The sequence below is a fragment of the Charadrius vociferus genome, unplaced genomic scaffold (genome assembly GCF_000708025.1).
Source record: "Charadrius vociferus isolate BGI_N301 unplaced genomic scaffold, ASM70802v2 scaffold50, whole genome shotgun sequence".
Classification (NCBI taxonomy): domain Eukaryota; kingdom Metazoa; phylum Chordata; class Aves; order Charadriiformes; family Charadriidae; genus Charadrius; species Charadrius vociferus.
The window spans coordinates 711,732-733,631 of record NW_009646445.1 but is presented as its reverse complement, the minus strand read 5'-3'; the positions used below and the strand labels follow the sequence as shown (position 1 = coordinate 733,631).

The window sequence follows — 21,900 nt, the reverse complement described above, 5'->3', positions numbered from 1 at the left end:
GGGGCCCGTTGTGGATACGGTGCTGCGGGGAAAGCCCGCGACCTGCGTGAGGGAGAGCCGGCCGGGCCGGGCTGTGTCTGCTGCGGGTGGGGTGGTGTCTCGGGTGGCACAAATCCCTTCTGGTTTTCCCAGGAGTTGCTGTCTCCATCGCAGCTCCTCTTCCTTTCGGTGGCAGGTGCTGTGCGCTCGGCCGTGTTGGATACCCAAAATTAGGGGTCGTTTTGGAAGAGGTGACCGTGCCCTGTACCCGTCGTCAGCTTCGTGTTAATTGTTCGGGGTGGCAGCAGAGAGGGCTTTGGGGTGACGAGTGAGAGGAGTGTAGGTTGGAAGGCAGAGGGAACAGGGCAGTCAGTGGGACATTGTTTTTTGGCTTTGCTTTTCCTGTCACAGCAGCATGTGCCATCGTGGAAGTCCGCTGATGCCTGTCCGCCCTCCTATTTTTACAGGATTTACAATACCATTCAAATCGCACCTTCAGAAAGGTGGCCAGTTAGCACCAAAGGTGCTGGAGCAAAATCCTGGCCCCAAAGAACTGCAGGTTCCAGGGAGGTTTTGGAGCTAGAGATGTACTTTGGTGTGCGAGGCCTTCTCTTTAATTAAAACGAGCATGAGAGGAAAAAAGGGCAGCCCTTCTGTCCGCACAACTGCTGGGTGTGGCTGCTGGCCTGGCCTTGGCTCCACCAACCCCACCAGGGACCTACAGCACCCATGTCGTTGGCGTATGTGCCATTTGCACGTTCTCTGGGGTGAAGGTAGTTCCCGTGCAGGGCTGAGGTCGGTCCTGACCCCCCTCATACCAGCGATTGCCACCCAAAGGGTGAGCCCGGCGCGCAGCCCTCTGCCTCTCCTGTTCTCCAGGGTGGCCACTGGTCTGAAAGCCGCGTAGCCCTGCCTGCGCAGCCATGAGCTCAAGCTAATGAAGTCACGCTTGTCAGGGAAAATTATTTGCTCAATGAAGCCGGTTCTGATGGGAAAGCTCTTTCCATACACTTGGGAACCTAAAATCTTGAGGGAGGTGGAAGGGGGTGTTGAAGGGCAGAGTGGAGAGGTCTTGAATGTGGCCGCGGCAATTTAAATCTCATTACCCCAAGCAGCATTTGTCCTGTCATTAAGATGGGCTTTGTATTTTTAGAGTTCAGTTTCTAACTACGTCACTTGATTTGAAGGTCCTACAGCCCCCTACGACATTGATGCATTTACCATGTGAATTTTTATTCATTTATGTGGAAGGAACAAAACACTGTTATCTGTAAAGCACAGTGTAATCCTGTAATCTCTCTAACCAGAGTTTTGACTGCAACTTTTTAAAACAGGTCTGATGCTAAACATCTCTGGCAAAAATTTGCTGAGGAGGTGAATGTATTTACAGTGGCAAAACAGTGCGTGTATGTCTCTCTCCCAAATTTCCTTCTGAAGTACTAGGCTGAAATTAGGCAGAAAAATGTGGTTTTATGGAAAACTAAATAACTTCATCGGTTCAATTTGCAATATTATTCAATCTCTCTTTTCCAAATCCTGCCAACCACGATTTTTTTTAATGTGTTTTTGAGGGAGTTTTTAAGTTTCAGGGGGGTAAATGAAGTACAGGGAGGTTTGCAGTCTCAGGGAGGGTCAGGAGTTTAGCCCAGAGCCTGCTTTTAAAGCTCTGCCATCCCACTTCTGCTCCCTGGTAGACAAGGAATTTAGTGCCATGTGCTCTCTCTTCTTCCCCTTGCTCTTTTTCTCACAGTTGTGCTGTGTCTCTTTCTATGGCCACATGAACTGGAAGGGGAGAACAGCAGAGAGCTCAAGGAATGACAGGGAAGATATTTTTAGCCAGAGTGGAAGTTTAAGTACTGGAAAGGAACGACACGGTGAAAAAGCCCTGTGAATACTTAACTTGGTCTAGCATGGACTGCTGCCTCTTTTTGTCACGAAGATCTGCTCCTATCTCATGTTGACTCTGCTGATGAAAGCTGTGACTTTTGATTATTTTTCCAATCGTGTGTGACAACTTGCAAAATGTATACTTTTTTCATGTATATATATATTTGGGTTTTTTTTTTTAATATATGTGAGAGAGAATCAATGTACTCTGAAACTCTGATTCCTTCTTTCCAGCTTTTTAATAAATGTTGATTAAACCTTATACTTTCTGTAGTATTGATTCCCTCTGTTCCCAGGTTATTGCCTTTGTGGCAAATAATTTTTAGGTTTGTGGATTTTTTAATTTTTTTTTTTTAAATTCCCATCGAAGGGTGTGTTTTTGTGCACAACTGTCCCTTATTGGAATAATCTGTCCCTTATTGGATATTAGTCTAACTGAAATGTCAGTGTTTCTTCAATCTGCTGCCGCTTCCATTTTCTTCCTCATTTGTCTGAAGCTGCCAGGAAGAGGAGGGGGGGAAGAAAAAAAAAAAAAAGGTGTGGCAAGATTGCTGTTAATATTTCTTTACTTCCCAGCTGTAGATGTACACTTTAAATAGCATGACTCATCTTGCACATCCTTTGATCTCCTGTGACTGATTTAAAATGCTGCTTCCCAGCGGGCACAAGGTGGTTTTACTTTCATTTGCAACTCTCCTTCTCAAAGTTTCTAGTCCCAACTTTGAGCGAAAGTAAGAAAGAAAGAGCAAATAAATAAATCAGCCTGGCTGAACCTGGGGAGAATTTGCCTTCAGCTGTTTGTCACAATAGGTTTTGGATGACTGGTTTATGTCAGAAAAATAAGTCGGTGTTTTGGGTTTTTTTTTCTCCATTTACTTTGATTGTATGTTTGTGGGTTTTTTTCCTTTTCCTTGACTTTTCTTTCTTTTTTTCATTGCAAGCATCTTATTAGGGAATCTTTCCCATCCCTTGTCAGGTATTATTATTTACAGAGAAACTTAGCTGCATGTGCAACGGGGAATGTGCTCTTGTAACCTGTGGCTTTCCAGATTTTGAATTCAATTTGTTCTTCTGGATTTCAGAGAAACAAGAAGTCTTAAGATTTAACTGCACTTTAATCCAGCAGCTGGTTCCAGCTAGAGATCTGTAATCGAGGCTTACTGTAAAGAACAATACAGAACATAACAAAAATGTGATGTGGATATCAGTTCTGTTTAATGTATGTGTATTTATTTTTGTTTTGCTTTAAATCCCAGAACTTTGTCTTTATTTCCTGTTGTGTTTTGAATTCCTGAAACAGAATAAAGTGATTACATACAATTTAAAGTAGCTGCATCTAAACTAATCTTATTCTTGGAGGTCGAGGACGCCAGTTCCAACTCCTTAGATGTGGAAGGGGAGCGTTCTGAGCCGTAGGTGCCCTCGAGCTGGTAGCACAGCTCCTCTTGCCTGTTTCCTCATCTGTAGACAGGGTCTAAAGCTCCTTGCCTTTCCTAACTGTGTTTCCCAGCTCATGAAATACTTGTCAGGCATGATTTCTTGTTGCTCAAATGTAATGATGTACTATAGCCTCCTGTGAAATGCAGAATGCTTTCCTTTCCTTTCGTGCTGTGCTGAAGAGGCGTATTCCTGCTTTTTTTTTGGCTGAATCAGCATGTCAGAATTGGTGGCATGTCCCTCAGTATTCCCCAACACCCACCTGAAAAAGGCTCATGGATGCTTTATGGAATGAAGCATCTGGGCCCTCAGGCATTCAGGGTCTCTCCTCCGCTTTCAAGACCAGTTTCATGAGAATAACTTTTCTAGACAGTGATGGTTGGAAAAGATGATGCAGATTTGTATGCTGTGAGTTTTAGTATAGTGGAGAAAACAGGACCATGTGTACAATCCCCAACAACAGCATGAATGTCTGAAGCTTTGAGCTTTTTCTCATCAGCTTTCTCTTTGGCTTACCTTAGGGCTGGGCTTCAACATTGTTGGTGGGACAGATCAGCAGTACATTTCCAATGACAGCAGCATCTATGTCAGCCGGATCAAAAAGGATGGGGCAGCTTACCTTGATGGCCGATTACAAGAAGGAGATAAAATTTTAGCGGTAAGCCCTTTCTTCTGTTGCCCCGTGTGTTCCTGAAATACTGTGATCAGTGATGTGATACGAGGTGCAAGTTTGCCATCGCAGTGCACAGAGAGGAGGGATGTGATGAATGCAATTAGATGATGGAGGAGCTATCTTGGGGATCTGGGGAGAGCTTTGAGCACTAGCGAGATGAGTGCCTCTGCACATGGGCCCATCTCTTCTGCCTTCCTGATTTGTCTCAGAAGCACTCCTTGGTGCTGCGTTTGTATTTCCTCTGTGACTCTCTAAAGTTTTAGAATCCATCAGACCTTCTCTTGCTCATAACGGATCATCATTTACACACATGTCAATAAAGGTCTTCCACCTCTAAGTTTCCATTTTTTGACTGGTGGTCCATGTTTACCGATCCTTTTGCTCAGGGGGATTTTTAGGCTATAGAACTTCCAGGCCATAAAACTCTTCATTTCAGCTCATCAGGAATAATACAGGTGGCTTCTCCTTTTAGAAAAATGTTTTAAAGTGACTGAGGTTCAGTCCTGCTGGTTCATCAGACAGTTGGCAATCATACAAGACAATACGCTTTACAAAGTGATGAATGAAGAAGTAGCCTCTCCTAGTGTGATACGTGATCTTTTAACACTCCTTAATTTTATTTTATTCTTGCTTATTATGTTCCACATGTAATCTTTTTAGCCTCTATAGAGTGTCTTGCACTACTTGGAGCCTATTATTGATCCAGGAAATAATACTAAGTTAAATGGAGAGCATTATCCTATCTTTTCTTGACAGTTTAATATTTACGTATTTGTGTTTAGGGAGTTTAAATATCAAGAAAGGCACTTAGATGTGATCTCAGGGGATACAATTAGGGATAATGGGGATGAAAAAGAAAAATTAGGTTGAATATCATCAGTTAGTGAATGAAGTCAAGTAGGTTATAAAACCTTCTGCCATGAGATACTATTTTAAATTAAGAAAAATCCTAACACATTAAAGTGGATGCCAATATGCGTGCAAGTCTTTTTGTTTTGTTTTGTTACATCAGTATGCTTTTAAATGTATGTTTACAACACTCTTTCAAAGAGAAGGGTTTCAAAGGTAGACCAGTAGAGAGAACAATGTGGGAAAGAGACTCATAATAATACTTTTGCTGTAGCTGCTCTTTTATTTTCATTAGCTGTCAGAATTATGCCTTTGATTTGTTGCCAGTAAAGCAAGAGTATAAGAAGCTGCTATTGACACAACTGTCGTCTTATATTCTGATTTTTGCTTCTAGGTAGTTTTTTTTTCAGTACCTCTGTGTTTTGGCTTGGAGTTTCTCATGTTATCTCTCAATGTATAAAAATACATCTATCATATGAATGGATGAATATGGATCTTGATGATTATATTATCATGCCCATGCAGAATTTTGTGAAAGAGGAAGATTTTTATCTCCTGTCCTTCCTATGTTAGCCTGCATCATTAAAAAATTGCTTTTTGCCCTTCAGCAACTGGTTCTTCTTTTCCTTTTTTGCTAGATCAATGGCAGAGACTTGAAGGATTTGCGGCACAAGGATGCTGTGGAACTGTTCAGGAATGCAGGCTATGACGTGTCTCTGAAAATTCAGCGCAGGGTATGTTTTACCTGTTTCTTAGGGTTATTTCTGGCTCAGTTTAGACTGGTTTCTATGATGGATAGCTCTCTGTTCCATGAGGCAGAAAAATAGCATGTCCAGGTGCTCAGTGTGAATTACATGTATAAAGATTTTGTTTGAACTACGGCCTTCTCTAGTTGACCACAGCTGTAATCATCCATGCATTACTTGTTCGTAACAATATCAGTGAAGACGTGAGTTTGGAGAAGTCCCCAGGTCTTTGTTTTGATGGACTGTGGTGTATTTTCTCACAGATCTCCTTTCTCGGTGGCAAAGGTTTGTCTGTGAAGACAGAATCTCAGGTTCTCCAGTTTTGTTTCAGAGGCCAAAATCTTACTGGAGACAAAACTCCAGCTCATCACCCATGCTAGTGTTCAGATGTGTGTGCAGCCCACCACAAAGGAACAAATGTCGGTGCTATAGTTTAAATATACTGGATATAGAAAGAGTAGAATACTTAATCCACTGTTATAATTTGAACATCCCTGGCTAGCATGGAAGTTGACAAAGGAAATGCTGATCAGCCTGAAGCATGCTGATGGGGAGAGGTGGGTTGAGGCCCCTTTTCTACTCCCTTAGTAAAGGAGTAAATCTTCTGGACCAGTGTACAGGGCAGGTAAGAAAAACAGAGAGAAGAGTGATGCCCTTTTCCTGGTAAAGACACCAGGAAATGGTGTGGTGGGAAGTGCACCAAGGGATGACTGGGTATGTGTGTGTCATTGCTTCTGCTGTATGGGATGTACCCTGCTCCAGCTGTTAGAGTCCTAGTGTACAAAGTGGCAGAGAAACACGAGGGTGCCTGGTAGTGACTGGGTACCCTGCAGTAAAGCTTAATCCATCCAAAGCGTTCTAACCCTTCCATGTGTGGAGTGTACAGATACCCAGGGAAACCATCTTGCACAAACCCACCTGGTCCTGAGACAGAACGGGGGGCACTCCTGTGGTGGGCTCTGACACAAATACTTTTTTTTTCCTTGTAGTTGCAGCCACAGAATGGCCCTGTGGGTCATCGAGACGATGGAGAATCAGGTGGGCTTCCTCTAGCAGCCTTTCTTGTGCCAGGCCTGGCGCTTGCTGCGGCAGCGGTCTGGATCTTGCTGAGGTATCGACAGCGGATATGAAGAGTTCACGTTTTGGATATCACTGCGTATTTTACACAGCTATGATGTAATTTAAAGATAGAGAATCGACGATCTTATCACAGACTGATGTCAAAAAGGATCATTGCCTATCATAAAGCTGCTGCTGATGTTCTTTATGTATTGATTTTGTTCAGGGTGGATGGAAGCAGAAAGGAAGAGGGGGAGGGAGATGACTGTGTTCGTGTATAGAGCGGGATAGCTGTTTTTTTGACTAATCTGAGGAGGTTTTGCCATCCCCCTCTATTTTGCACAATGAACTTTCAAACACACTCATCTATTCCATGTTTTAAGATGTGACTTTTGGTTAAAGGGAGTGGGGGTTGGGGTGGTTTTAAATCAAAAACATTTACTAGAGGTTTTGCCTTGTTTCCACTGAATTTGTCTTGAAACTAATGATCCCTGTCTGAACCTCTAATAAAGAGAAGCAATGCAGAGGGTATATTATTTTTTCCATTGAATTTTTGTTGGTTGTTGCTAAATAAATGCCTTAAGAAAAATGTATAAAATCTAATCTGTGGTTTCACAGGTAAAATCATCAGTGTAGCTGCTGATTTAATAGTAATATGCAGTATTGGTGAGGTATTCTACCAGTTCTGGCTACCTTCTGTCTTTCCTGCTGCTAGAAAAAGACTTTGATTGTCAGAATGACTGCTCATTCTTGGGTCAGAGTTGTAAGGGAAAGCTTTCCACAAAATGCTGGCATACTGGAGAGAGACAGGCAGACAATTGAATCACAAGGATAAGCCGTGGCAAGAGATTTGGGCATGCAGAAGCTGCAGAAGAGTCTTTAAATTAGTACTGAAGCAATAGTCCCTCCATCCGTCAAGTGGGTTGAAGTCTGCATCTCTCAGGTTAAAGGTCTGTTTTGGGGGTTATTTTTTGCATGTGGAGTACTTAGAAGTTTTTTGTAGCATCAAACTTGCTCTTTGCAGTCAGAAAATCTTATGATGATTGAAAGGGAGAAGTGGAGAGCATGCTGGGATCATCCTGGCTATTGCTTGTTTGTGAAGACTGATGTGATGTTCAGGACATAGACTGGTAGGTGTAAGCCAGGGTAAGGCTTGGCGAGTAAAACCAAAGGAAGAGACGCTTGCTCTGAAAGTGTCGTGAATTTGCTGAATTTACCTGCAGGGTCTCATCTCCTCACTGTGATTTGAATGGTTTTAAATGCCCCAGCTGACATGAGCTCTGGGGGGTAAGACCTGTTTCTCTTGTCTCCAAGAAATCAATGTCTTTTGTTGTTTTTGTAAAAGAAAAGCAAAATGCATGGTCTGGTCTATATGATGCCAAAAAAAAAAAAAAATCACATATGCAATATATGTTTTCAAACAAAGAAAAACTGGTGTCTTGGTGCTTTACTTCTCTGTATTCTTTATTATTCTAGCAGGACATTGCCGATGTATTTGAAATTGTTTTGTGTTTGTTAAGGGCTATATTCCTGCCATCTGCTGGAGATAGAAATGGTATGCTGTTATACATGACATTCTTAAATCACCACGGAGTTTCAGAGCACTTAGACCACATGAAATCTTGCTTTGGCCTATAAATTGGTCTGGTGTAAGGGGAAGAGGAAACAGGAGGAATTTTGCTCAGTGTTCTTAGGGGACTTTGGGAAGAGATTGGAAGTTTGGTGAACGTCCATTGGTGTTGGATGGTCTGAGCCAATGCATGCAGTGACTTCCCTTGGCCTGCAAACCAGTTACACTTGATGGCAGAAGGGCTGCTGTTGGGACTGCTCTTTGCAGATGCAGCACGAACCAGCTTGCTCGTCTGCAGCCTGCTCTGAATATTTGGCTGGGGTGTCCGTGTGGAGCACACGTGTGTATTAAGACAGATGATTAAAAGTTAATGCTGTATCGCAGCTATCAGAATAAAGATGCAGGCAGTAAGAAAAAGGTCTGGGACAAACATATTTTATCCCTTGGCCTGAGTCGAGTTTCTGTGAGAGGAAGTATGTGGAACAGGTGAGGAGGAAGAGGATTTGCGGGAGTGGTTAGTTTTACTCATTTCCCATTGAAGTAAGCAGAGAACGCAATGCCTTTAGGGTTTTTTGTTTGGTTTGGTTTTTTACCTTTCAGCTTTGGGATTTTGATACTGTTCAGACATGATTGCCATCTGTGTTGCAGGCAGTTTATTATGGGGGGAGGGTTATAACCAATGCCCAGATAACTGATGTGGCTTACGGAGCAAGAAAAGGCCCTTCTGGTGCATGCTGTTCCTTTGGATTTCTTTTCACAATTACTGAATAATTATAACACTGCAGCATTAATTCAGTCGCTTTTCCAGAAGTCTGAATAGTAGTTTTTACTCTGGATTTAAACCATCCAGTCTAACCCTCAAGAACACCTTTGTGTGTCTGTGGCCTTTAAACCACTGCCCGAGGAGTGCCAAACAATCCCTTTTCCAATCCCCAGCCACCTCTTGTCCCATTTGTTCACAAAATCCTTGTGGAAAATACACCTCAACCCCAAACTCTTCTGTAAGCTGTGGCTCATATTACTTTCTTTCAACAGTTGGACTGTCTCACCTAAACTTTGTGTGTTTTCCGAAGTCTTTTCCACCATGTGATTTCTGTAGCCTTGATTTCATCTTTACACTGAACGCTGTATATACATTTTCTGTCATTGTGGAAGAAGTGCATTAAAAGAACATCTAATGAGGACAGCTTGTAAATGCAAGTGATCAGAGAGAGTTTTAGTTTTTGTTACAACTTAAATCTCTGGGTTTTGAAAAAAAGATAAGTTGAAATCTTGAAGACAAACATAAAAAGCATCCTAACTGTAATTTATATGTCTTTTTTTAAGAACTCATTTGCCATTAATACTGAGGGCAGCCGAGACTCTTAAATCCCTCATTCTCATCTGTTCCCTCAGCCTTATTGTGAACTTTCTGACCTGCTGGAGCCTGGATTTTCATATTCATAGTTCAAAGACAAATCCATCTAGTTTGACTTCCTGTACATTCTAGGCATTTGTGTCTCACAGAGTCTCCTGAATTGTATGTGCTAATAATACGTATTTGACTTAGGCGTAACAGTGAGAAAGAGCAGCCAGACCTGATCTGGGATCTAGGAAGATGCACTACTTCTGGCACTTTTTAATTAAAACAAACTAGAAGGGAGCACGTGGGAGGGAAAGGTGCCTTGCTTTCAGTTTGCCTTTAGGTTCCAACAACTGGTTTGTTAGGTTGTTCTGTGCTAGATTAAAGAGGCCTCTAATAACTGATAGTCACTCCCTGTGAAGGGGTTTGTGTGTTGTAATTGCCTTACCTCTCACATTATTTTTAAGAAATGAAGCCAGCTGAGCCCTTTACAATTCTCAGTGTAAGATAATTTCTCTCTTGGTGTAGTTTCTGTGGCTTTCTGCATCCGTTCCAGTGTTTTGTTGCTTTGTAAAATCCAGACACCCCACCATGTGCAGAGTCTCACCACTGAGCATGGCAATGCTTTATACTAGCAGCTTTCCGTGTCATTTTTATCTCCAAACCCTTAAATTATTTTTTTTTGGGGGGGAAAGGTGCTGACACGTTCAAAGCAAATTTAAGCCAACTCCTAAGAGCTGGCTTTTCTTAAATAACTTTTACAAATCTCTTAGAAGTGGTATACAGCTTTCCCCTTCTTCATTTGCTTTCTCGAGTGCCCTAAGGAATCTGTAAACCACAGAATAAACACCATTGCCACATGAGAGGTAAATTGTCTCAATTCTGGTTTGTAGATCAGAAGAGCAATCCCTTTTGGTCATAGCATGACACTAGAAATGAGCGTCAAATGCCTGTGTATCCTGACTTCTAAATCCTCGTCTATACCCAGATGTGACCCGCGTGGTATGGGTGAAGGTGTCTGACTTCGCGTTTTGTTGAATGACTGGACCTCCTATTTGAATTGGCCGCGCACATTGGCAGGCCCAGGTTATTCTCTGCCGTGTCTGCTGCGTTATTCACTAGTCCCCTATCTTCAGCAGTTTTGTCTTCTGTCAGATCATTGGTGAAAATACTCTGTGGAGTTTGGTACAGAGGCAACTTCCCCCCGTGGTTATGATTTTTCAGTAACTGTTGGTATCTCCTGATGATTGGATTATTTGTCTGTGTAATGGATGCATTTTGATAGTGTATAGCATTGATTTTTTTTAAAAAAATACGTGTATTGGCATGTTGCATATTAGTTCGTAGATTACATCTGAATGGTCAGCAAACTTCATCTGTTCTCTTGCAGGCAGAAGCTGATACAAGGTTAATTAATCAGGCCAGGTGAGCTTTATGAGCCTGTCTCCCTCTAATTTAGTGATGTGGGTTTTACCTCTGGAAGTCCTTTTCCTCTACTCAGGTTGAAGGAAAGAGCAGATAACTTACTAATGGGACAGTATCCCTCAGGCTGGGGGCCCAAGGGAAGGATTACATGGAGAAGTTTAAAGGAGGGCCTTAACTATACCCTTGTCCTCAGGGTTTCCCTCAAGACTAGCTTTAGGCAGACTCATGCTGCATCCCTGCTGCCGTGCTTGGTACATGTCCTCTCTGGAGCTCTGCTGTCTCTCCCCACGTGCAGCTGAGGAGGACTCCAGGCCTTTCAAAGCTTCCTTGAAGACAGATCCACGTACGATGAGAACGTACACTGGTTTAAATGAAGAACAATGTTGTGCAGACTCAAAATGTCTTTCCTCATCAGATTTGAAAACTTTTGTCCTTGCTGCTGCAGCTGTAACTGATTGCAGGCAAACTTCACTGTAGAGCGAGCTGTATCTCTCTTACCTGGCTGCCAAAACCAACTTTCCTAGGCTGGTACTCTTAGTAAAAAGAAGAGTAACCGTGCCAAGTATGCAGGGTAATTATTCAAAGTGGCTTGTGAATGGTTGGAGATCATTCACCAAGCTTTCACGCTTGTGTTTATGTCCAAGTGTTCCAGCCATGTTTCCCGTTGGTAAAGTTCTCTTCCCTCTCGTCCCTCACCACCACCTCTCAGCAGCCTAGCATTTGTGCCTGGCTTGCATTTTTTTGCCGTGACACAACAGCAATTGACGTAGAAAAATTGCTTCTTTTGCTGTGTGTCAGCAGATACTGGTGTTTATTAATTTGACTGTGTCCCCGTAGTTGCTCTGAACTAGCTATCGGACTTGGTGTTACATATTCCTTTTCTTTTCTTTTCCCTTTGGAAATGAATGTTGGCACTTAGTTCTCCAGCTGCCCTCATTCTGGCTGGTTTGTCAGGTGTTGGAGGACAGATCCCCAGAACGCCAAGCACAAGCTTATTCTCCTCTGAAGTGTCGGAGGCTGTACAGTTAGAGTAAGAGGCTCTGATCAGCTCTGAACTGAGCCCAAAGAAGCCTGAAGAGCTTCACTCTGTGATTATGGGGACACAAGAAGCTCTTGTTGAGTATCAATATTTTAAGCAGGACGGTCCAGTGTCTACAGCAATAGAGGCTGGATCCCAGTTTTGGGAATGCCTCTGAAGACCTGTGTTGATATTGTGACAACTCCCAGCTCCAGGCCTACCCATTTTGCCCGTACGATGTGTCTGTCTCACCTTTTGAAGTTCCTGATCGTGGTGGTGCTGGGAGAAAAGATGTTTCCAGTTGTTAGAGCGTGGCAGTCCACATTAGACCTGTGCCCCATCTCCTGCTGTGGATTGGATGGGCAGGATAGGCAGATCTCAGGACCCACCAGCTAGATGACTGTGTAGGCACTACTTGGGAAAGTGCAGCAGAAGTGCAGTTCATGCTAAACATGTCATTCTTCTGCTGGGACAGTATTTCCAGAGAAAGAAGAGAGAATGAGAGAAAGTTTAGCAAAGGCTAGCAGAGTTTTGGAAAGACAGCTGTACTTGTGCTTGGGAGCAGGGTTGTCTATATACCCATGGCTAACAGCATCTCTGGGAAGAGTTTTTTTGAGAGACAGAGTGGATGAGGAAAGAAGGGCTGAAGAAAACCTGTTTGTTCTTGTTCATAGTAAGCGTGTGAGGGAAGTGCGCTCCTAAAGAAAAGGAAATGAGATTTAAAAGCAATGATGGTTCAGTAGGACTACTTGGGCTGGGGGCAGGGGTGAAGTTGGGGAACACAGCTGGGGCTGGCTGACTTAAATGCAGCATTTTCTGGGAATGGAGAAGTAGCAGTGTAAGGTATAAGCCATGCTGGTTTTTCATCTTTGACACAGCCACCTGCTTCAGCTACTTCAGTCTAACTAGTAATAAACACTTGATGAACCATTAGAGCTACTCTGGATGTTAATACATTCATGCAAATAGACTAGAAGCTCTGTTTCCCTGAATCACTTAAAATTTAGAGTTCATAGATAGTTTTCAAGGTAGATTGCTGACATTAATTGAAGGACATCAAGCTGTTAAATGGGAAATAGTCTAAGTTAGATGATTCTGTGATTATTTAACATTTATTAGTGCAGGAAAATGCTTGGGTTCTTAATGGTGTTTTATAAATCTAGAATGATTGAGATACTAGCAATCTGGTGTTAAAAGTTGTTAGCATGGGATTCCCAGGTGGAACTAGAGACGGTATGAAAGAAATTATGTGCTTAACTGGTGAAATATTTGCTATCTCACTTAAGTACGTAGGCTGTATGGGAGTTGAAATGCAACACATGAAATAGTGGGTTTACAGTTACCCCAAATGGTCTTTTGCATTCATTGCTCCTCAGCATGTTATAGTAAACTTCTAAATCACTGAAACAGTAAATCACTGCATCACTAAAACATGGAAGGAAAGGGGATACAAGAATCGTAATATTTAGGGCTTCTTTCACTTCCTTCTTTCTAAATGTAGTGAGTATAGTACAAAGTTTGGGAATATAGTTCAGAAATTTAATATTTAAAGGTGAGTAGTAATCCACGATTATGCGGATTTTTTTCTTCTTGCATTGTGTAAATAATACTCTTCAGAAAGGTTTCTAGTGAATTCAGAGAAGACTTTCTGCAGCTCTGCTTATTGTCCTCCACAGACTGTTGTCAGCTGATGCACAAAAAGGCATGCTCATCACATACTCTGATGGCAAAGAAAATATCTTTGGCTGTAAAGTGCTCTTATACAAGGGAAGTAGTCACGTATTCTTGGCTTTGCCATGTTGGGGTTGCATGGGAAGGGAGCAGAAATCAGGTAGGAAGTAATGCCAGAAAAGGCACAGAGGTCGTGCAGAAGCAGGCTGGGTGTCAGTGGGACACACAGCAGAGATGCCATCTGCTTGGCACAGCCGCCCTCCTCTACACGGGGAGCTTCTCTGTGGAAACCAAGCTCCTCGGCCCCTTCATCCAAGTCCCTGCAGCAGTGCGGGGCTTCTGAGTCCCAGCTGAGCCACGTGGCTGAATTGCAGCAAGACTGCTGCAAAAAGCCAGTTTGTCTGCCAACCCGGCACTTGGAAGATCACAGTTCTGCAAAGAAATTTCCGTCTTAAGTCCTTTTTCCTAATTTGCTCCAGTTTTTTCCTAGCAGTGGTACCAGCTTTGCCAGTTCACTGTAAACCACTGAGGAAGTGTTGCGTAGACATTGTCAAGGAATCTGATCAAACTGTTAACTTTCTTCTAATGGTAATTAAAAGGGAGTGTTTGAATCTGTACCGAAATTATACAACATGGTGGTTTATGGGCTCCACTGCATTTTGTTCCAAGGATGAAACAGGACTTCAGATTTCTTGTGAGAACATTTAGACATGCTGGGATGAGGAGGAAGAAGTCTTCCTGTTCCATATTCAAGTTCTCCCTGTTTGGCAAGCTTTAATTAATGTCTCCTTGAACTCCTGGTATGTCCCATTTTGGCTACTGAATTTGTTTGTAGTGTTTAAACACTTACAAAAATCCTAAATGGAGGATGTAAGAGCACTGATCAGCTGAATGAGAACACGCGGTTCTGAAGCTGTGGTATTAAGCTGGAAAATAAAACCAAACACAATCCAGCACGCGGACTTCTGTGGCTGTCGTTCTAAAAAAAAAAGGCGTAGTCGAAATGCTGCTTCAGGGAAACCACTGTACTCTGCTACTGCTGTCTCTAAGTGCGATTTTAAACACTGGCATCGCAACATGTATGGTGGTGTTCACGGTGAACATTGCAGTACGGAGATGTGAAAGGCACTGATTATAAAAGATTGGTGGGAGAGGGAGGAGGGTTTGGATAACCTTGAGGACTCAAAAGTTGTTGCTAAAGGATGAGGTTTGGGCTACCTTATGGAACTGTTTCATGTGTGTCAGTCAATGTCTTGTGAGTATCTGTGCTTATTCTTTGAGAAGCGGGCCCTACCTTCCCAAGATGCAGGCTTGTTTTTTTTAATAAAACCAACGTGCCCTTGATTTTAAAGTGGTTGAAGTTAAAGGGATTTGCTCTCAACGGCCTCAACTGACTGAAATATGTTCTGACAGTCGTGATATTTAACATTTTAGAGGTGAGATTGTAGGCTGCCCTTTAATGGGGGCAACCATTTCTGATTCAGAGCTTGACAGCAGGGGTTACAGGGGGTGAACATCTTGTGTTGAGAAAAGAAAAGGAATGTTAGGCCGGTGTTCCCACCATGCTTCTCTGGGCAGCGGGTGCAGGTGGGAGGAGGAGGAGGATGGTAGAGAGTTGTATCTCTTAATTGTCAGATGCTGATCTATTTTAAGAGCACCAAACTGGAAACTGTTCTCTAAAACTTTGCTTTGCTATGGCTGCCTAGTGATCTTTTCAATGCCTGAAATATATTGCTTTTTTTGCTGGCCCATCTGCAAAACGTATGTGACCTTTGTCCACCTAATTCTGAAAGTTTTCTGCCTGTCACCAGCTCCTCCGTGCACAGGAGAGACACAAGAACTTTTTCAAGCCTTAAATGGAAAACACAAACTTGAGGCTAAATACAGGCTGGTGCATTTTCTCTGAATTTAGCTTTTTTATGTTAATCAGATAGACAACTTGAGAGAGAAAAGTATTTTTTCCCTGTGGAGAAAAGATCTGTATTTGCTCTTACTGAAAGGCAGAGAGGTAATTATCACCTGTGGGACAGGGATGGGTTAGCAGGAGAGAAATCCTACTGTGCCCCAAAGCTGTCCTCTTGAGATTCTGATTCAGAGATGAATTTAAATTGCTTGACTTGCCTTTTAAAGGTATTCTGTACATCTTCCATATGGATTAAATCTAAGGTGTTGACAGTAGGATGCTTGTTTTGTGAAACAACCGTTAATGGCGTATTTCTGTCATTTAACAATTTCCCTGGTAAATTCTTTCTGATGCATAGTATTTGTGTGGTTTAGCCCCCATACTTTTCATGAGGGCACTTGATATACTTTCTCTATCTGAACATATTTTTAAGTGTGTAGTATGAAGTAATGAGATGAAGTAATACTGTGTACACACAGAAACGACCTGTCTATACAATCACTGCTTGTTGAAGATATAATCACTGAGCATTAGTGATTCATTAGCAGTTCTCAATCCATTGGTTTCCAAGACGGCAATATCAAATCAGTGCAGTGTTCTTGGTTATGATCACTGGGCTTGTCTAAATACATGTGTTCACTGTTGTTGTTTTATGGGGAAGGGTCAGACAAATGTTCCTGCAAGTTGGGAAGCATGAATGCTAAGAAGAACGTGGAGCAAGGAAAATGAGGGATTAATGCAAATGACATGTTGTCGCAGATGGTGAAAAAGATGAGTCAGACTCGGATGTGCTAATAGCTGTTATTGATGAAGGAACTCTTTCTCAAACAGTTGTTAGTATGGTTTAAGCTTATCATTTGGTGCCTGTGTGTTTATCCTCAGGCTTTAACAACACAGACTGTTCAAGAGCTGACACTCGTAGCTACTTGTTCACAGCTGCTTGCACACATGGCTGCATGGAGAAGGTCTCCAGCAAGATGATTGATGCCAGAATCAGTGACTGGCTGTATTGTTTTCCCTTGGCTAAGAGGATACATGCCAATTATTGAAATAACATTAAAGGAGGGCAGAAGAATAGAGAACTTTAATATTTTACCCAGCACATTTTAAGCTTTGCAAACCAGAATAAGTGGCATGTTAGAAGTGTCTAGTTATACACACCAGGAGGAAAATCTGCCTGTCAGTGGAGTTATCTGTGTTGGAGAGAGGGAGTGTTCTTGCCTTTCACTTCTTTCACTGTCTAAACTGCAGTTCCTCTCTTTTAGAAGAGGCTGCATTGGTTGTTCTTCTTTCGGGATGATAACAATGACCTTTTCCATAGAAAGGACAACTCTGAACTAAGGAACTGGGTCCAACCATCATACAAAGTCAAATAGACATAGCTGGACCAAGTGTTTGTTCAGAGTGGAGACCCTGAAAAACATATCTAAGTGGACAGTGCCACAGCTCTCTAAGTAATTGTTCATAGACACTGACTATATTCTAGGACTCCTGTCTTTATCCAAGTATCTGCTGGTTTTTGATAGGCAGAGCTTCTGTTGAAGTCCTGCCCTGTCTCTGAATGGAAGGGACCTTCACGCAGATACTGTGCCTCTGGTCAGCTGTTGCAAAAGGTGCCTCAGGTTCCTGTAGGAGCTCCAGGAAGGGCACAACAGCCCTGCAGCAATGAAGGTCTGCTCTCAAATGCAATGAGAAATTTGCTTTTCTATGTAATGGTATCACTTGGGATACTGTTACTATGTTGCTTGACTTCCCTTCCAGTTCACAAGCCTGTATTTTAAACAAAATACATCCAAGCGTTGAAAGTTGATGGATCCTGCAGTTGACCTTCTGTCATTGAGGAAAATTGTTTGTTTATTCTCATTTTTCTGCCCTCAATCGTAGATTAGAGTGGTCAAATTGTACTTCTTGCAGCTCAAACAATAATTATTCATTACTGCAGCATGAGGAGCTTTGCTAGATGCCTTCCAAAAATAGAAGTTGGTCACTAGTTCTCCTAACTATTTTATTGCTACAATCAAAGAATTACAATAAAGGATGCTTTTTCTTTGCACTGTAATCCTGCAGGAGTGTCTTTAGGATTCTGCTTTCTAGGAGCTATTCAGTTGATTTATGAAGAAGGCGAGCAAAGTCTAACTTGCCCAGATTACGATCTAAGCCTTTTAAAATTAGGTAAAACAAACTTGTTTTCCAGTTTTGTGGAAGAGATGCTGGTCTTAATAAGGCTGCATGTTTTCACTGTGTATCTAGTCACTTGAAAGCTCAACATCTAGGCCTCATGCTTTGCTGCTCACAGTCCAAATCCCTTCGGGTTGTTTATACTGAAAAAATTGATGGTAGAATTAGGAATCTTTGATGTTACCTTCCAATTTACAAAAATATTCAAGGTCCTTTTCTCATCTGCTACAGCAGGTAGCGTCTGTGTTCTCTCCTTGTCTCTTTCAAGGAGATACACAGATCTCACCCCCAAACTCCTTTGCTGAATTGTTCACTTCTTTTATCGTTGTTGGTGGGGTTTTTTGTTGGGTTTTTTTTATTTTTATTTTTATTTCTTCTCCTACTCTGTGCTGGTTCCTGTGGTGTTTCTGCTGACTCCTCTCTCACTCTCCTGCAACTGTGTACGTGCAGCCCTTTACCAGAAGCAATGCACACCTTAGCCCCTTTTCTAGAGTCCCTGGGCAGCCCCAGAAATACCTTTGTTTTGGGCAGTGACATATGCTCATGTTTGGAGTGGTGACTGCTAAACTCTTTCAGATAGCATCTTAAATAATAAGTCTGAGTTTTTCTACTAGTTTCAGTACACATTATGTTGATTATGATAGGTTCTTACCTTTATTATCAAGCTTCAAGTCAGCTAAACTTCCACATGTGGAGATCTTCTTCGAGGTGCTGATGTGGCTGGCAACGTGTCACTGAATGCAAAGGCCGTTCCAAAGAGAGAGCTCCGGTCCCTCCCCCTGCAGGGAGCTCTGGGTAGAGACTCTTAGTTGCTTCACTCCTCCATGAACTTCACTTTTTCCTCTTTTCTCACCGCTCACATTTACCAGGAGGAAAAGTAAGACTCTTTCTGCTTACAGTTCTCCAGATTCCTCCCCATGCCTTTTTGGAACATCATACAGTGTTTTCTACGCTCCTGTCCTCCGGAACAGAAGCTGAACTTAAGAGGTAGATAGTATGATTTTTGGTTGAGATGCCAAAGGAAAGCTGCACTAACTTGCTCGTGTTTTTGCTGATGTTTTGCAGGTCAGAAGAGAGCCAACCCAAAAGGCTCCCTCTGGAAGGCACTGTTTTTCTTTTTAAGGGACTCTTCTGGGCAGCTCATCGAAAAGTCACTGACTGGGGTTTTGTGACTCCCACAAGCTCTGAAATAATATAGCAGTCAAAGCCAACCCTTTACAGATGGCAGCACCCAGAAAGATTCAGGAAGGAGTGATCTAATAATAATGCAGTGAAGTAAGTGGAAGAGTTCCCAACAGGTAGTGTTTTGTCTTCTGGGACAATTTAAAAAAGCTGTAGCGACCCTGCAGTGTTGGGGGAGCAATACGTGCATCCCTTAGAGGTATTTATCTTATTTCTTTGGAGAACCAAGTAATTAGTGGTGTCCTAACAGCTCCTTTCCTTTTCCACGTTGTTCCACTCCTGTGTCTTGTTCAGAATTGGAGATCACTTAAGAATATTGGCAGATAAGGTTCTTTTATCCAGAAAATGCCCTCTCCTTTCCTTGTCTTTATCTTTCCTTCTTTCAAACATCAACAGTTATGGCAACAGGAAGGTTGGAGGCAAATAAGCAGCTGGCAGTCTTCTTAATGGGCAGAAACACAGGCTGGAGTCTCTCCTGAATTCAACAGCACAGTGGTAGAATCACAGTAGCATTGCTAACAGCGCAGAGAGTGCATTTTGAGCTCGCAGGGTAGCTGGATTTAATGAGGTGAGATATTGCTCCTGCTAAACCTTCTACCAGAGCTGAACAACGTGATGCATACAAATGCAGAAAATGTGGCCTAAGGTTTAAAAATGGCTTTCCTTCCCTATTTATTTATTTGTTTATTTTCCAGAACAAAATGGTAAAGGATGGTCAGGGTAACAAAACTAGGACTGAAAGAGCTGCTTCGTTGCTGATGCTGGATTCCTTCAAAGAAGAAGAAAAGAGGGACATCGTGGTTACCTCTCTTATTTGGCTTTAATGCAATGCTCTTCTTTTAGCCTAGCAAGTTTTCCACAAATAAGAGACAGTGAGAGGGGGAAAAAAAATAGGTTTGACAACTATAGACTTAGATACTAGTGTTCCAGGGTTTTGATTTCCAGTATACTTGTATCTCATTCCTCCTGCTTTTGTTGTCTTTTGTTGAACCCTGACTTTGCAAACTGTTTTTCTGACATATCTATATTATGCTTCAATCCCTTTTTTTTTTTTTTTTTTGGTCTGCTGAGAGTTTCCTTAGCTCTGTTCCCAGTTACATGGTAACAAAAGGTATTTTACAATTGATATGCCAATAAGGTGAAAATGTTTGGTAACTGTTACCTTTATTTGGCGCCAGATTTAAATTGTGCAGATTTACCAGGTTTAATGGGACAAATTCATTCTTGATGTGATTGAAAAGCATTGAAAGGTTGAATATGTCCTTAGTTATCTGTGAATGGAGGTGAACTCCAAATGTCAGACCTCAGTCCTACTATCCTGAACTTTAAAGAAGTTTTGATTGGAGTTTCTATCCAAACTCCATTGCTTGGCTTTATCTGCCTACTGGTTTGAAATGAATCCAGAGCTGAAACAGCCTCCACGCTTCAGAGTGGTTCAAATTTGAATTTCAAGGATGGGGAGGATCAGGAAGAAGGAAGGAGAGAAGCCAGTGGGATTCCGTAATTACTAGTAATGTTTTGATTAACTGGAGTAGAGCAACATGAGTTTGATAATCAGTTCCTCTTTAGAATATTGCTGTCTATTAGGAGATACCTGCACTGGAAGTGGTTCCTCCTCATAGCACCGCAGTTGTGTGAAAGCAATTTTACCCTGTCATTTTTAATGGAAGTTAAACCAGGAGTGATAGTATTTGAAGGCTGTCACTTCTGGCTGACAACTACTGCATCTCTGTTTTCATGCACTCAGCTTTATGTTTATAAGCATCCCCTGCAAAGGTACAGCTTAAATATACGGACTTCTGCATGCCTGTACTATATATGGACTACCTACAAAATCCGTTTGTCTGAGAACTATTCAAAAGTCAGTGTTGAGATGTGCAAGGTATGAGAGTGCATGTCCGTGTTTGCATTTGGTGACAAACTTTGGATTAAATCCTAAAATACCTCCCAGGTTGCAGCTATAAACATGACTGTTGTAAGCAGTAGTGGGTAAGGCCAGCTCAGCACATGTAGAGTTATACGGTGGCATGTGTCAACAAAACAACTCTTCTACAGTCGCAGCTATTTTTAGTGCTGGGGCATCCCAGAATACTGCAGCTGCTGTTGCTGCCTGCACTGAGATGCTAAGAGCTTTACTTTGGCCACTGTTAGCTTCTGCTTCTGCTCCTGGGATCTCTTATTCCTCCCCTGTGATGGAGTGGCCATGCAATGCCAATCCTGCGGGTGACACCTAATGCCCCTGGGTTTGGTACCCAGCCAACTAGAAGCAGAGCAGAAGGAATCGGAGCCTTTACAGCACTCTGGGGTTGGAAGGGTGGAGGAAGCAGACAGTGGGGCTGTCTGGACGTGCGCACCAGTGAAATTTTACTGAACAGACTTTCTGGAGTGCTCGGAGCAAGCTGTCACTGCGCTCCAGGTTTTCAGGACACGAAAAGGAATTATAATCTTTAGGAGCTCATCTAAAAAGTGTAGTAGTGCTGCTCACTTACAGCCTCTGAGTCAAAGCCTCACGGGAAGCATGTTTGCTGTTTGGGGATCGGCAGAGGTGCTGACAGGGATCACCTCTATGTATCAGCGTGTGCACGATGATGCAGTCTGTTGCACGACAGAGGGGCTGATGCCCAGGGTCTCTTCTGTTCTGTCCCCCAGAATCACAGCCACGTCCAGCCTTTGCTACTGTATATAAACACCATGGTGAATTCAACTTGGCTAAGTGGGCACCAGCCAGTGGGCACATGCTGAGAACTGCAAGAAAGCCCAGTAGCAGGGAGAATAGGGGCATTCTTTCTTCTTTTCTGGAGGGAATCATTTGCAATTCCTTTTTAAGAAAATTATATTACAGGGGCATTTAAGCTTCAGTGACTAGAGTCTCGACACCACAAGATGTTCTTATCACTGTCCGAGAGGCCCTCAGCACCTTGCAGAAGTGGACTGCACCTCATCACCCACGTCAGACTGGCACACGGGGTCTTCCTTCTTTC

At 42.6% G+C, this 21,900-nt stretch overlaps 1 protein-coding gene across 1 annotated transcript in view; it reads left to right on the top strand.

Annotated features, from left to right (window-relative positions):
- The window catches only part of LOC104284176 (synaptojanin-2-binding protein-like), a 152,313-nt gene that overhangs the window by 1,876 nt on the left and 128,537 nt on the right, over positions 1-21,900 (top strand). The window contains exons 2-4 of the mRNA XM_009882471.1: positions 3,825-3,961; positions 5,464-5,559; positions 6,561-6,659. Of these exons, the coding sequence (XP_009880773.1) occupies positions 3,825-3,961; positions 5,464-5,559; positions 6,561-6,659 (332 nt within the window). The remainder of the gene's footprint in view (positions 1-3,824; positions 3,962-5,463; positions 5,560-6,560; positions 6,660-21,900) is intronic.